Source organism: Hipposideros armiger, unplaced genomic scaffold (genome assembly GCF_001890085.2).
Source record: "Hipposideros armiger isolate ML-2016 unplaced genomic scaffold, ASM189008v1 scaffold_93, whole genome shotgun sequence".
Lineage (NCBI taxonomy): Eukaryota > Metazoa > Chordata > Mammalia > Chiroptera > Hipposideridae > Hipposideros > Hipposideros armiger.
In genome coordinates this window covers 2014311-2030149 of record NW_017731443.1, presented here as the reverse complement: position 1 = coordinate 2030149, position 15839 = coordinate 2014311, and the positions used below count along the sequence as shown (strand labels likewise).

At 44.4% G+C, this 15839-nt stretch overlaps 1 protein-coding gene and 1 pseudogene across 4 annotated transcripts in view; both read left to right on the top strand.

Annotated features, from left to right (window-relative positions):
- Positions 1–1012: 1012 nt before the first annotated feature.
- The window catches only part of POLA2 (DNA polymerase alpha 2, accessory subunit), a 29421-nt gene continuing 14594 nt past the window's right edge, over positions 1013–15839 (top strand). For 3 of the 4 annotated variants that reach the window (XM_019645593.1, XM_019645591.1, XM_019645594.1), the window contains exons 1-7: positions 1215–1748; positions 5603–5727; positions 6770–6861; positions 7228–7285; positions 11324–11430; positions 13514–13707; positions 14339–14427. In XM_019645593.1, the coding sequence (XP_019501138.1) occupies positions 1670–1748; positions 5603–5727; positions 6770–6861; positions 7228–7285; positions 11324–11430; positions 13514–13707; positions 14339–14427 (744 nt within the window). In that variant the 5' untranslated portion in view covers positions 1215–1669. Of the gene's footprint in view, positions 1080–1214; positions 1749–5602; positions 5728–6769; positions 6862–7227; positions 7286–11323; positions 11431–13513; positions 13708–14338; positions 14428–15839 lie in introns of those variants that run through there. The other variant, XM_019645592.1, reaches the window with a different exon arrangement.
- Positions 2219–5054, top strand: LOC109384133 (complement component 1 Q subcomponent-binding protein, mitochondrial pseudogene; annotated as a pseudogene).

The following is a 15839-nucleotide window of genomic DNA, read 5'->3' as shown; positions in this document are numbered from 1 at the left end:
CTGCTAACTACACACGGTAGCCCATGGCAACCCACTGCCACAGGGGCTGCAGCCTATGCCGTCGCCGGCGACTCATGGCAGCCCAGCTCCAGGTTGAGCTGTTGTTCAGCATCTTAGCTGTAGAGGGCAGCATCACTCGCCCTCATATGTGGGATCCGAACCGGGGCCCTCTGGCGTCCCAAGCCAGTTCTTAACCATTGCGCCCCTCGGCCGGCCCCCTGTTACTTTCTTTAATCAGCCCCTACTTTTGGATGTTCACAGTTTCCATTATTATTATTATTATTATTATTATTATTATTATTATTATTATAAACAAGGCCATGACAAACATCTTTGTACATAACCCTGTGTCTGGATTTTGGCTGCTTTACTTAGGATAAGAAATGCTAAGTTAAGGAGGAATGAAGATTTTTTAAGGCTCCTGACATTTGTTGCCGAACTTTTCTAGGCAGTCTATCAGTCTACCATACCATTAGCGGAGTGTGATGCCTAAGGTCATTTGATTTAAGCTGAGCCAATAGAGATTTTGATTCAAAGAATTAGGAGATATTCCTGAGGGAAGGCCTCTTCTCATTTTACCTCTAAGCTCTTTTCCCCCATAGTGACTTATCTTCACTCCCAAATTTCCAATCGCCCACTGGAAACCTCTACCTGGAATTCCCAAAGGCATCCAAACCCAAGGTCCAAAACTAAGTCATGTGTTCCCTTTCCACTCCTTTTCCACCAAAATGCTCCTGATCCAGAAAAACAGACCTATCACTGTGGCTGGGACCAAGGTGATAACTATGATGATAACCATGGCAACCAGATTCCCTAACGGAGCCACCCTTTTAAGATGAACGAGGGCACATCGAGTGCAGAGATGATGAGGGCATCAAAGGGAAGACACACCTTCCTTTCCAGGGTAGGGCACAGAAAGTTTGGGACATTTGAGGGCTTGTATACGACAGCGCCTGCGCACCAAGGCACAGGACAAAAGGGTGACGCACGTGCGTCATGGACCTCTGCCAAGCAGGCGGTGTCCGGAAAACAGGCATCCGAGGCTGGTATGGTGACGCGTTTCAGTGCCCAAGAGCCGGGTACGTCAGGTACCACGCCCCGCTTTCGCTGCCTGCGAGAGACAACTGCGCAGCCGCAGTAGGGCACAGCGCCCGCCAGGTGCGGGCGCGCGAGCGGGCGCGTTGTAGTTTTGCGCACGCGCCCTCGAACGCGCGTGTGCGCGCGGAGTCCGCGAACCTGGAGAAGGAAGCAGAGGGAAAAGGGGTGGGGTTGAACCCTGGTTTCGCGCTTGCGCGCGCTGCACAAACCATTTGGCGGGTTTTTGCGGGCTGCTGTGTTCTGTTTCGGCTTTTAAGCTGCTCAGCGGTAGCTTTTAGGGTTATAGGAAGTAGGACGCTCTCCCCAAGAGAGCGACTTCTCGAGACGTCTGTTCCCTTCCATCGGGCGTTTGGGGGCTTCCCCCACATTTTTTTTAAAAAGCGTTTTCGTGACTGACGGCTGGGGCCTTCTGACTTCCTGAGGTCTTGGGCTATTTGGTCACCTTCCGTCTTGGTCCCCCACAGAGCGAAAGGATCACAGGGACCTCTTCCTGCTCGTCGATCCCCACGCCCGTGGGTTCCTTGGACCAAGGTCGGAGCTGGGTCGACCCTCCCCACTCCCCTGAGCCACCATGTCCGTGACCACACAGCAGCTGGTGGAGGAGTTGCAGATCTTCGGCCTTGAGTGTGAGGAGGCTCAGACTGAGAAATGTGAGTCCCTCGCCCCCTTCCCGGACCCCGGCCGAGCTCTGCGCTGGGCTGGGTGTTCCCAGTCGCTTAGAACGCAAAGGGGAGCGCTTCCAGGTTTCACCTACCCTAAATCAGTCTTCTCAGTGGGTGTGAGATGAAGAAGCAGACTGAGTTTTGAGGTTTGGGATGTGGGGACTTTGAAATGCTCAGAGTACTGCTTGGACCCCAACTCAAAAAAAAAAAAAGAAAATATTGAAGCATGAATTTAAATCAACACGGTTTCAGAAAGGTGGAATTGGGAAGTGCTAGGTTCCCACTAAGGCCCTGGTGGCATCTCCGAGTTTGGAAGTTGTTTAAGCCTCTATAACAAAGCAAGAGGTGTGGGGGTTTGGAAGTGTAGCTTTTTATTCCTGGCTGCTCCCTTTCTAGCCCACACCTTAAACTTCTGCTGCGCCATCACTTCTCATCAAAGTGGTTGGTAGTCCGTGCGCATGAGTCCCATGAGGTGGGTTCCTAAAATTGAATTGTGGCTTTGGAAGGCCCTTGTGGGAGCTTGTCAGCTGTTAACAGATGGAGAAACAAAACAAACGAGAGTTAATAGCCTGACTGGCCTGTGAACCCAGGTCTCCTTTCCCTAAGTCCAGAGCTCTAGCATATTGGTCCATTGTATTGGTCAGGCTCTGGGGCAGTGACAGGACCTGTCTGAAGCAAAATCTGGGGAGATGTAGCGTTCTGTTCTCAGTTTTAGAAATGGATTGAATGTGCACCCCCCTTAATCATACATCAACACTTTGAACCTTTTAAATATTAACATGTTAATTCCATGTTGATTAGCATGTTAATGTCTCATGAGAGACCAGAATACTCCCAAGTTCTTATGCCCAGTGCATTCTCTTCCTAAAAGGAGACTGAGAAACCCAGTTGTAGTCAGGAATGTATTTGGTGACCTTGAAGTCAAAACAAGAGAAATTAGTTGTGTGAACCAAATTTGTAAAGGCTTCAGCCGCCAGTTGCTGCCATCTCTCACCTAGGACTACATTGGCAGTGACCTTGGAATTCTAGTCTTTGAATTCATAATCACTAACCTGAATGGGACTTTAATATTTCCTGACGGTCATAACCTATTTCCCTCGTGTGTTCACTCTGAGTCTTCTAACAGACTTTTCCTTCCACCTTTTCCTCCTTTAACATCTTTCTGTCCCACTCTCAGCTGATGAACTTAACTTCCTGTTTCACTGAAAAAAATAAAAGCAATTAGAAAACTTCTGTAAGCTATCACCATTACTTCTTCCTGCCTGCCTGTGTCTGCTCAAGACCTTGCCTGCCTCCCTATTACAATGAATAAATTCTCTATGTTCCCTGCCAAAGCCTCACCCTCCTCTTGAGTCCTAAATCCCATTCCTTCTCACCTTCTTAAGGACATCACTCCAGTAATTCTCCCTCTTACATAGTTTGTATTTTTCTCTCTAAGATTTTTTTTCCCTAATAGCATAGAAATGTGGTTCTTACTCCTGCCTTTAAAATATCCTGTTGACGCCACTTCCCACCCCAGTTCTCTCATTCCGGATTACAACAGATCTCAAAAGCGTTGTCTATACTTGTTGTCTTCAGTTTTTTTCCTCCTTAAATCCATGTCCATCAGCTTTTTCATCTCCACCATTTCACTGAAGCTGCTTCGCTCAAGGTCATCAATGACCTTCACCTGGCCAAAGTCAGTGGCGAATTTGCAGTCCTCATCTTGAATTATCAGCAGCATTTGACACTTCATCATGTCTTCTTTAAAACACGTTTTTCTCTTAGCTTCTCAGACACTACTAGTTGTTCACCAACCTTGCTTATCACCACTTCCTGGGCTTTGCAGATTCATCCCCCTCCTGTCTTGAGCCTCAAGATAGTCTCACTTCCACTGTGCTGCCTAGCCCCACCTTACGCTCTGTGGTCGCTGTTGCATCCCGTGCTGTGCTCCACGGTGTGTGTGTGTGCGCAGGATCTGTGCTGCACACCGATGGGGACAAAGCTTTTGTGGAATTCCTGAGTGATGAAATTAAGAGGGAAAAGAAGATATAGAAGCATAAGCTGCCTGGAGGTTGGAAGCTGAATGTGAATGGGACAGAAGCCAGATTAGTGCTGAAAGTTGCTGGAGAAAAGATCAATGTCACTTTCAACATGAACGATAGCATCCCACCAACACTTGATGGGGAGGAGGAGCCCCCCCAAGGTCAGCATGATGATGGACAGGATCCTGAATCGACATCCCCTTCCAATTTCTTGAAGTTATAAAGAATGGAGGCAAGAAGGCCCTTGTGCTGGGCTGGCACTATCCAGAAGATGAAGCTGGATAAGAAGAGGAGGACGAGAGTGACATTTGCTCCATCAGGGAAGTGAGCTTTCAGTCCACCAGCCAGTCTGAATGGAAGGACACCAGTTACACATTCAACACAGATTCCCTGGACTGCGCCTTATAGGACCACCTAGTGGATTTCCTTGTAGACCGAGAAGTTGACAGTACTTTTGCGGATGAGCTGGTGGAGCTCAGCATAGCCTTGGAGCCCCGGGAGTACATTACTTTTCTTGAAGATCTCAAAGTTTCATCAGGAGCCAGTAGAGCAGATAAGACACTGAACACCTTGCTTTGGCCAGTGAACAAAACTTCTGAAACTAGACATGTGCTTTGAAATGGTTTTCATCCTAATATCATGGAAAATAATTCAAATTTAAATTATTTCTGTTGCCCTCTTATTTACTATTCATTTTCTTCTCTACAAATTTATTATTTTTAGATTTTTATATAACATGATAGACAATAAAACTGGTTTATCTCCTCTAATTAAAAAAAAAAATACTCTCACTTCCTTGGTGATCTCTACTGGTCTCCTGGCTTGACATCCCTGTATTGTTGATGAATCCCAAATTTATAGCTCAGCCCAGACCCCTTGTCTGGACTGCAGGCTGACCTGGCCAGCTGCCTAAGGGACGTCTCCAGTTGGATGTCCAGTGGGCACCTCGAACTCTACACATGTAGAACCAAGCTCCTGGCATCTCCTCCCTCTCCTCAGAGTGGTTCCTCCTGCTGTCTTCCCCACCTCAGCTTATAGAGTGACTCCACTCTTCCACGTGCTCAGGCTAAAAACACAGCATCATCTCTTTCTTCAGACAAGTACTTCTGACCACTTCTCGTCCCCTCCACTGCCACCACCTTAAGCCAAACTACCATCATCTCTCACCCGGATTTTACCATGCGTCTCTTCATTGGTCCCCCTGGTTCTGCCTTTGCCCCCTCCAGTCAATGGAAGTCAGATCATGTTCGGTTCTGTTCAAACCCTCTAGCGATTTCCCAGCTTGCTCAGAGTACTACCTAGGGTAGTTAAAATGCCAACAATTTGCACCCCTTCGTCTGCATCCCCCTCCCTCACTGTATTCCAGCCACAGTGGCCTCGCCGATCTTGTGCAGATTTCAGGATTTTTGCCTGAAAGCTCTTCCCCTAAACACTGCCAGTCTCCTTCACTTCCTTCAAGTCTTTACTTAAATGTCTTCTCAGCGAGGCCTTCCCTAATTGTTGTATTTTAAGTTGCCAACCCCTCCCCCAACTCCCTGATCCCTCTCCTGGCTTTCTTTTTCTACACAACACATTTAATCATCTATAATACCTCACTACATAGCTTGCTTATTTTCTGTTTCCCCCCAATAGTAAGCTTCATGGAGACAAGGATTGTTTCTCTGTTTTGCTCACGCTGCTGTATTCTCATGCCTAGAACACTGGCACTAGTAGGTGCTGAATAAATATGGATTGACTAAAGAGGATTAGTTTCTCTTTTCAAGGTGAAAGCTACAAGAAATAAATGAAATTCTTACTTGTCCAATTTTCCTTCCACAGTGGCAGAGCTGTGCGTTCTGTATGGACAGAACAAGGAAGGGATGGTGGACGAGCTCGTTGCCTTTTGCACCAGCACACAGAAAGATTGTGTCACGGCAGAGACCTTGAACTCTTTTGAGCATGAGGTGAGAACACAGTATAAGGAAACTCATCGTGTAATTCTCCATTGCTGCTCTGTGCAGTAAAGGAAAGGAGGTATGATATATTGAGAAGAGTGTGGGCTTTGGAATCAGAACTAGTCCAGTCCCAATGTGAGCTTGGGCAAACTACTTAATAATGTCTCTAAGCCTCCGTTTCCTCTTCTGTCAGTGGTTCTAATAATCCATATTTTTTTAGGGTTATTGTAAGAATTAAATGAAAATAAATGTAAATCACCTAAGACTGCCCAGCAGGTGGTAGGTCAGCAACAGATAATTAGTGTTATTATGAGAATGGTTATGCATTGTAGAGAAATAGTCACAGAATAAGTCTTTTTTTGTTGTTGTTTCACAGAATAAGACTTTATTTTTAGTCTATCATGTATTTCCTTTTTTTTAAGATTTGATTGGTGAATTAGGGGAGGGGAACAGTGTTGGGGAATTGGGGAAGGAGACCAGCCAAGTTGTTGTTCTTCAATCTTCATTATGGAGAGCACCAGTCGCGATCTGGCTTCCCGTCGGCAACTCGTGGCCTCTAAGCCCAAGGTGCTATGTTCAATCTTAGTTGTGGGTGGGCATAGCCACTATTCCACGTGGGAGTCGAACCAGCAGCCTTGTTACTAAGAGCACACACCCTATCCACTGAGCCATCTGGGCGGCAGCTCAGCTCAAGGTGCCAAGTTCAGTCTTAGTTGCTGGTGCACGTAGCCCACCATCGAACAGGCTATCTTGTTACACCAGCTGAGCCATCCTGGCACCTGTTGGCAGCTCAGCGACAGCTCAGTTTGGACGCAGCGTCACTGGCCCATGTGGAAATCAAACCGGCGGCCCTGTTGATCAGAGCTCGCGCTCTTAAGCCAACTCTTAACCAACTGTGCCACTCAGCCGGCCCATGTATATCTTTTTAACTTAATTCTTATTTTGAGGAATTTTGTATCTTTGATTATATTTAAAATGCCCATTATTACCTCACGCTGTGGAAAACATCTCTAATACTTGACTGGAATAATCATTATCTTTTATTCCTCAGTTTCTGAGCAAAAGATTTTCCAGAGCCCGTCATCAAGCCTCCAAGAACAGTAGGCACGCGGGAGCTAGAGACATTGTTTCCATACAAGAGCTGTATCCTTTTCTGCGGAAGGTCTTTGCCCCAAGCAACATCCTCTATTTTATAATTTGTCTAAAGTTGCATGTGCGATTTTAAAACAAATCAGACAAAGTACCTGATTTTCAGATTTATTTTTTAAACTGGGGAACCATGTGTTTTTCCAGGACCCATCAACTCCAAGTCAAGTAGTTGTCTTCAATCTAGTTGTGGAGGGCGCAGCTCAGTGGCCCATACAGGGATCAAACCGGCAACCTTGGTGTTGTGAGCACTGCGCTCTAACCACCTGAGCTAATGGGCCGCCCCTCAGATTTCTTATTTAATCAACCCCTGCCTTAGGTTTTGGGTAGAAGTCTATTGTTTTTCTTAAGCAGTGTTTCCAGGATTGAAGTGGAGGAGGAAGAGGAGACCCTTTTGAATTCCTATTCCACACCCTCCAAGGTAAGTTCACAGTGTTTGAAAATGGCATTCTACAGTTAGCATTTTGTTCTTATTCTAAAAACATCACAACATTTGAAGCTTTGAATGAGAAAATTAACCACTCAAGCAGTTTCCAATATTTCCTACCACATTTCCACTTAAGACATCTTCTTTCCCACTTGTATGCATAAGTGTTTTTATATAATGGCAGGACTTATGAAGATTGAATTATCTTGCTTTTTTCAGTTAGCATATCATAAAATTTTTATAAATACAACTCCTCCATAACTACTCTTTTTTTAATGGTTACAGTTTTGTATCAAGTGGAGGTACTATAATTGTCTAAGCCAATTCTAGTGCTGGATCCCAGTGTAGGAGAGGGAGTAGGGTAGTAAAAAAGCAATTGCCCTCAAAACCTGAGTCAGAAGACCTGCGTGACCTTGGGTGAGTTGTTTTATCTCCCTGAGCTGCAGTTTCTTTACCTATAAAATTAGGATCCATTCATTCATTTATTGAGCAGCTACTATGTGCCAGGGGCTGTACTAGACACTAGGTAGACATTGAATGAAAAAGACATGGAGGGGCTCTGCCCTCCAGAAGCTCACAGCCAAAGGATAATAAATCTATCTCAGAGGGCTTGAACATAAAATGAGTATGTAAAGTGCAAAGCCCAAAGTAATGTATTCAGTAATAATAGTTACTCTGTATACAAAATAAATTTGTGGCTATCCATAAACATGGAGTGAGCCTTAATTTTTCAAAGTAAATTACATTGTAAGAAATAAACTAAGTAGTTTAAGTGTGTCTATGGAGAAGGGAAAAACTAGAAATGTGCCCTGGGCAGTTGCTAACACAAAACCAGATGCATATAATGAGGAAATAATGAGATTTTCTGTAGCTTACTAAGTTGATTATAAAATCAACACTTGATTTTTCCCCCTAAAGATGGCCTTCTCCTAGAGTCCACATCTCAGCAAAAGGCACCTCCATTCTTCCATTTGCTCAGGTCAGGAACCTTGGAGACCTCCTTGAGTCTTCCTTTCCTCTCACACGCCACATCCAACTTATCCGCCAGTCCCTTCAGCCCTCCTTCCAGGATCCGGGCCCCTTTCACCACCTCCACTGCCACCACCAGGTCCCCAGCACCACCGTCTCCTGCACGAGAGGGACAGCCTAATTGGTTTCCTGGTCTCTGTCTACCTGTCCACCTCTAACCAGTTCACACAGCAGCCAGAGTGCTCCTTTCAAATGACAGCCGGGCCAGGTTTTTTATGCTCACAGCTCTCCACTAATTCTCCCTCTTCCCTAAAAACATTCCGAGTCTGGGTGTGTGAGGTTCTATCTGAGCTGCCCCTGCTCCCTCCATCCTCTTTCCGCGCACCTCACCCTAGTCTCCTTGCTGTTCTTCGGACACCAAACGTGCCCACCTCAAACATCCCCTTGTCAGAGGGAACAAACTTGCCTAAAACAGCAGCACCCTCCTCTTTCTCTCCTTTATCTTCTTTTCTTGCTTTACTTTTCTCCATAGAACTTAACTACCACGGGACATGTTATGTATTTACTCTTTGTTTTAGTCTGTCTCCTTCCTTTAGAATGGAGGCTTCTTGAAGCTTTATTCGCTGCCGTTTTCTCAGTGCCTGACACATGAATAGTTGTTGAAGGACAGACCCTCTGAAAGAGGGCCGTTGGTTGGCTCTCTAGGGAGGATCAAGCAGAATTGCAGTACCTGCTGGGGCCTCCACTGTGTTGATCTGATGGACAGCTTCACAGCTCCAGAATGTATCTGATTGGTCAGTACATCCAGAGTTGAACATTTTCTTGGGAAGTGACTCGTGGTAACCCTGCTCTCAGTAGACTGATGCATACGTCAGATGCAAATTTACTGCTGAAGTATAGACTGAAATACCGCATTAAGGACACTCCGTTTCTGCTGCAAAAGTACTTGGGAGGCCCAGTTACAAATCAAAATTTGTGGCCATGGAATCAACCTAAGTGAGTTGGATTGAAATGAGCAAATAATTTGAAATAAGCATTCGAAGCTCAGAGGAGACGCAGTATGGGTCTGGGCTGGAGATACATTAAAACGCTTAGAATAGTACTCGTCGCATGGAAACTGCCTGATCGGTGTTAGGCTGTGCACCAGTGGCAGCATGATAAGCGTCATCGTTTGAAACGTTGGCCGTTCCACACAAATAGTGCCAGGGTGAGGCTGCCTGACCCTTGTCAGGTTTTGGGGGCAGGTGTACCTCTGTTACAGAGGTGAAAGTGTCAGTGGTCTTGCTTATCACCATTAAATATTTGACTAGTGCAATTGACAGCTATTCTTCTGCCTCCGTGCTCACCATTAATCTTCTAGTTATAATCCAGCTTCCTGCATGTCCTGCCTGACGGGAGAGAATGTGTTATCCTGAGGATCTGAAGGCCCCATGCCGTCAGCATTCTATTTCTAGTAAATTAATGAACTGCATCCTTGGCTAGAATGGGTTCTGTGTGGTGTGAGGATGTGATTACCCCAGGAAATGAGAACACGGTGCGCTCTGTATTTCTCATTACACGGGAACAAACCGGCGAGTCATGTCGGTAGTGAACATCATGAGCCTGTTCGAGTGAGTACATCCCTGAGAAGTGGAACGGCAGTGGTGTGTTGATACAGTCAGGTTTCACAGTGAGGGATGAGCCTCCTGTGTCTCGGAGTGCCCTCCTCTTGCCATGTCTTGGGAGGCAGACTTTTTCTTGAAATAATCTCTGCACAACATTGGCCGTAGAGCCCCTGAGCCCCCTGTGTGTTAGAAGTGCCTTTCAGGAAAGTCGTTGGAGAAAATCTATCAAAACCATAAAATCTTTTCTATCCTTGATGCTCCCTAGTAAGAATCTCTGCTAATATGAGAGACGCTATATGCATGAAGATACGCATCTCAGCATAATTTATAATCATCCTAAATTACAAGCAACCCATACATCCAGCAATAGAGAAGTCATTATGTAAATTACATCAGTTCAATTCCATCAACACAGCTACTAAAAAGGATAAAGATTGTAACAATGTGGCAAAACACTTGTAATTAATATAGAGCAAAAAAAACTCAGTATACATAGTACTTAAAGGTTTATGTTGAAACTAAGATTGTACCTATTCAAATTTGTATTTTTTTAATAGGAAAAATATTAATATTCTGGAAAGGAATATTGAAAAGTGGCTACCGTATAGGGTAGTAACATAAGGGTTTTTTTAAATTTTTGTTCCCATGCCAGCTCCTAATGATGGTTTTGAATCTATTCTCTTGTGTGTGTCCCACCGTCTTCACCAGTAGGCAGCTTTGGTGGCATGACCCAGATACACAGCCAGGAGGAGCCCAAGGGCAGAGAAAGCCTCTGCAGACTAGCTGGCCTCCTGGTTGCAGTCTGGGCAAGGAGCCTTAGCTCTGTCAGTCAGTTAGCCTAGACTTTGGGGAGCAAAAGTTCTCTGGACTGCGGGTTTCATCCTCCATTCTGGGCATATCTTGTTGGATTCTTGTTGATGAGCAAAAACCAAAAACAAGTCACCATCCATGAGGTGTTTGCAAGTATGAGCTCCACCATGTTACCTGCTTGGAGTCATTTTCTTCTCTGATTTTGAAAATGCGTGGTAGGCTTTGCCAGAATAAATAGTACATGGTCCCATTCCTTCTCAGGATAATGCATTGTCCTTGCAGGTCAAAACAGTATGCTTTGTAAAACTCAAAGCTGTTCTATAGCAAAGAGAGGTGGGGAAAGAAAGTGAACACATGAACTGATTTGACAGGACACATTGCCTGCTTGGCAGTCGTTTTGGGGAAATGTTCGCACTTTTCAAAATTGCCTTCAAAATGGGGACGGTATTCTAATGAATGTTGCATTACAGCTGCTGAAGATTTATTTCTGGGTGGGATTATTATGCTCAGTAGATGGGGCCTTAAGACCCAGTCTTACCTTGTGCCCTTCATTTGGGCACCATTCTCCTTTTCTTCCTAAGGAACTTCACGCTTTACTAGTAACTTGGGCCGAGAGTGACTGGGATTTTGTTTTCCATTTTGTTTCTAGGGTTCTCAGAAGCGAGATATCACCACCCCAGAAACCCCCCTAACAAGAAGGAAGGTGTCTACTCGCAGCCCCCATCAGCTCCTCTCGCCATCGAGTTTCTCTCCAAGGTATGCTGAGAATTAATTCATCTGCCAAAAAGCTGGCCTGCCCTCCCCTTTCTCTGGTTATCTGATGGAGGCTAACTCTACAGTGACTTATTACATGTGGGTGGACCGATACCTCCGCCGTGAACCGGCTGGAAGGCCAGTTGCTCTCTGCCCTCCCTGCTCTCTTCCTGTGTGGAAAATTACTGATTCTTACAGTAATTAAGGAAACTCACTTTCCACCCACTTTTCTGGGGCTCGTTTCCTAGATCAGGAGCTGATATCTTATACTGAAAACAACCTGTCTATTCAGAGTCTGAGAGTCTGCAAGCCCTGCCAGCAGAGGCAAGCAGGCTTCCACCTGCTTCTCTTCGTGTGTTGTTGGGTTTCTTTTGTTTTTTAATCTAAAGTTGTTTTTTTGTTTTGTTTTGTTTTAAGAAACACATGTATCTTTGTTCATAATGTTGTATAACCTATTTATTGTTCCACCTCAGGTTGCAACTAGTTTCTGAGAGTTTTCTTATCACTGTGACTCTACACTGACTTAATTGGTATTTTATCCCTGCTGCCACTTCTGCACATAAATCCACAAAGGTCATGTGATCTTTTGAACTCTATAAATGACACGTCTCCTAGGAGAGAATTTCACAGACGAGGGCCATGCTGAATGGCAGAAAGGCTTTTAGGTGCTGCTGCATTGGGATGGGGATGAGGCTGAGGAACGTACTGTTAAGCATTTAGGGATATTCTTAGCCGGAGGTGCCACCACCTCCACTTTGGAGCATTCTGGACTACGCAGGACTTTAAGATTTTTCAGCTCTGTCACTTTCGAAAGGAGGCGATAGCAGTCGTTCAGGATGAGCGGTCACTGGATTCTGAAGGACAGTGTCACTTTAGTGTGATCCATCAACTGCTTTAGGAGTTCTCAAACTGTTTTGGAAGCGAACTTTCTAGACTTACAAGAGCATCTTTGAACCTGGTATACAGAGATGGCTGTCAGAGGTGTGCCAGCACTACTGCAGCAGTTATAGTCTCTGAACAAGCCATCCTTTGAATGTAGACCTGTTTATAGCTGACCTCGTGTGAGCGTCTCGCTGCATTACAGGGCTGGCTGTCAGGGTGGTCCTCGGAGTCGGGCAGGGAGGGGCTTGGAGAAATCAGCATTAGGCTGCCTTGTCATTTTTAAATGCACACTAATAAAGCTGACATCAGAAACTGGTTTTGTAATTTATGAAAGTAACTTCTAAATTATTCAGGTAGAGGCAGCACTGGAGACAGAGGTAGTTAATTGAGCTCTTTTTTTCTCTGTGGAAAGAAGGAATGTTGGCTCCACTGTCAGTGATGCTCACCTAAAATGCTCCTGCAGAGTTTCCGTGCATTAAATGAAGCCTGTTTTAAATAGACCTCTCTGTAAGTTAAATTCACAACCAGAGCATTAGAAGACCTCACTGTTATCTAAGCGGATAGCAACGTCCGAATGTTCTTGGAGGTGTAACTTACCAGTGGCGGGGTGGAAATGTGAGAACATGTCAGTTGAGCCTTGGAGAATGGGAATGTTTGTTCACCAGCTGACTGGGTTCATTACATCTCCACCTCCGAGGATACTGGGGGAAGTTGATTCATTTCACCTAACTTCATTTTTTTGTTGCTTCTACCTTGAACTCTATTGTGAGGTATTATATATATATGCACAGCAACTTTTGGCCTATCCACTGTTCCAGGCTCTGATGATGCACTAATAAATGCTAAATCTTCGTAAGAAAGAAAAGAAAATGATACTTAAGCTTGCTTTTTAATCAATTTAGAGTTTGGGTTTTGTTTTGCTCTGTTTAGTTTTAAGCCAGGAGAACGACCTTTTAAAATCTGCCTCTGTCTCTAAATTCCTCTAAACACATTTGGTATTGCTCAGCCTGGTATTCTTCAGCCCCTCATTCCTGAAATTCCTTAAAGGTCATGGTATGTCCAACCCCATTACGCTGATTAGATTTATAAAATGCGAAGCCAGCTTGACATCGCTCCAATCCCCACTTCCAAAAGGTAGCCTCATTTCACTCCTCTCTCCTTATGTCTGAACACAGTAATGTTAATCTGCTTTGCTTCCAATTAGCGCTACTCCCTCTCAGAAATACAACTTGAGAAATAACCGAGGAGAAGTGGTCACCTCTTTTGGCTCAGCCCAGGGAGTGTCTTGGTCCGGGAGAGGAGGAGCCGGCATCATCAGCCTGAAGGTCTTGGGGTATTCAGAATCCCTGACCGGGACCTACAAATCAATGTTTCAGAAGCTCCCAGACATTCGAGAAGGTGATTATTTTTCCCTTTGAAATTCTGGAGGATATAAAACGACCTGGGAGGGTGTAGAGTAAGTAGCAAAACTTCAGCTAGGCTGTACCACAGGTTCCAAGGTTGCCTTTGAATACATAAGTTGGTGGATGTCCTCTGGGTGTCTCTATTAGTGGTGAGACGTGAGATGATACCCTCAGTCTCCCAAGTTACTTCGTTAAAGAAAAAGCACATAACCGTTTCCCAGTAACAACCTTTTGGACTGTGTAAAGGAAGCCAATGAAAATATTAAAGGAAACAGAGATATTTATGGCTTCTTCCTTGGGAAGAATGGAAGGCTGTCCAGGTTGGCCTGGACTTCTCCTAACCCTCACTGACAACCTGAGTAAAAGGAAGGCTGTGGGTAGGGGGTCCATGCTGACTCTTGGGGATTGTGTCACGTGATCACCTGTGGCCAGGGAAGGCCAGATTCAGCAGCCAAGTATCAGGAAATTGGCTAGGGCTTTAGAAAGTATACATTGGCCAGAGGTCTTAAGCACCCTTCCTGCTTCTGTAAAATGACTGGCTTTAATGTTTGACAATGTGCTGTATTTTCTCTTCTTGGCAAACGAAATGTGTTAAACACAATACCGTTTCCCCTTTGGGATTTCAGTTCTGACCTGTAAGATAGAAGAACTTGGCAGTGAACTCAAGGAACATTACAAGATTGAAGCTTTTACTCCTGTTCTAGTTCCAGCACAAGTAAGACTTGTTCTAATAGTCCCTCCTAATTACTATTGTATTTTTAAATTGGTGGTGAAAAGGCACCCTCTTGCTTCCTTTTTCACTTCTTGGCTTCATTCTATTAGAAACTCCTACCCTGGTTGGATTTGGTAAAACGGGTATTTTTGAGAAAGGCTTATAAGAGCTGTCTGGTTTTGTGACCAGAAACAGTCATTTTCTTTTCTTTTCTCCTTTCTCCTTTCTCTTTCTTTCTTTTTTTCTTTCTTTCTTTCTTCCTTCCTTCCTTCCTTCCTTCCTTCCTTTTCTTTCTTTCTTGACATTTTCTAAGAGTTTATTTGAGTCAAATAGAGGATACTCTTAGAAACAAGATTTCAACAGCCTGAGAAAATGCTCTGGAGAATGACAGTTTTGCAGTTTCTTTTATACATTTGGAATTAAGGAGGAAAGGTAAGGAAGATGGGAGAAAGCGAGGCAGGGATTGGATTACAGGATAGTAAACATTATTTGCTCTCTTGAGGGTGGTTACACCTCAGAGGGGTCTGGAAAAGAGGCGTTTCAAAGGTGTGTTAACCTAGATCAGCGGTTCTCAACCTTCCTAATGCCGCAACCCCTTAATACAGTTCCTCATGTTGTGATGACCCCCAACCATAAAATTATTTTCATTGCTACTCTATAACTGTAATTTAGCTACTGTTATGAATTGTAATATAAATATCTTTTTGTTTTCCAATGGTCTTAGGCGACCCCTGTGAAAGGGTCGTTCGACCCCCAAAGGGGTCGCAACCTACAGGTTGAGAACCGCTGACCTAGATGAACAAGAATGATGGACAGGGCTGGCTTAAGGCAGAGAAAAACCTTTTACTAAAGAAGTTACATGACTACCCACCATGACCTACCTTCCCAGTTAGAAATTTATGATCAGATCACCCTGTGAGGTTACTATGGGTTAGATTTATTACAGTGCCCCATTTTCGTCCCCAAAGATATTGAAAGATACAAAAGTAATATATTGAACACTCATATTTGCACTCAAAATAAGCACTGTTAACAGTTTGCTTCATTTGCTTTTTTTCCCCTTAAGAAATAAAATATTGCAGGAAGAGTAAACTCTCTTAACCCAGCCCTCGATTCTGTTACTGTCTCCATCCCCAAGAGTGGCCACTGAGTTTAGGATATATTCTTCCATCTCTTGTTAAAGATTGTATTTTACACATGGATATGAATTCATAAACAAGGCAGAGGACTATTTTGTGTGTCTTTTAACTTACATAAATGGCACCATGTTTTATTTATTTATTTATTTATTTTTAAAAGATTTTATTGGGAAATTGGGGGAGGGGAACAGATAAGTTGCTGTCCTTTTGTTCTTCAGTCTAGTTGTGGAGGACATTGCTTCACTGGCCCAAGTTGGCACCATCATTGCGCTCTTC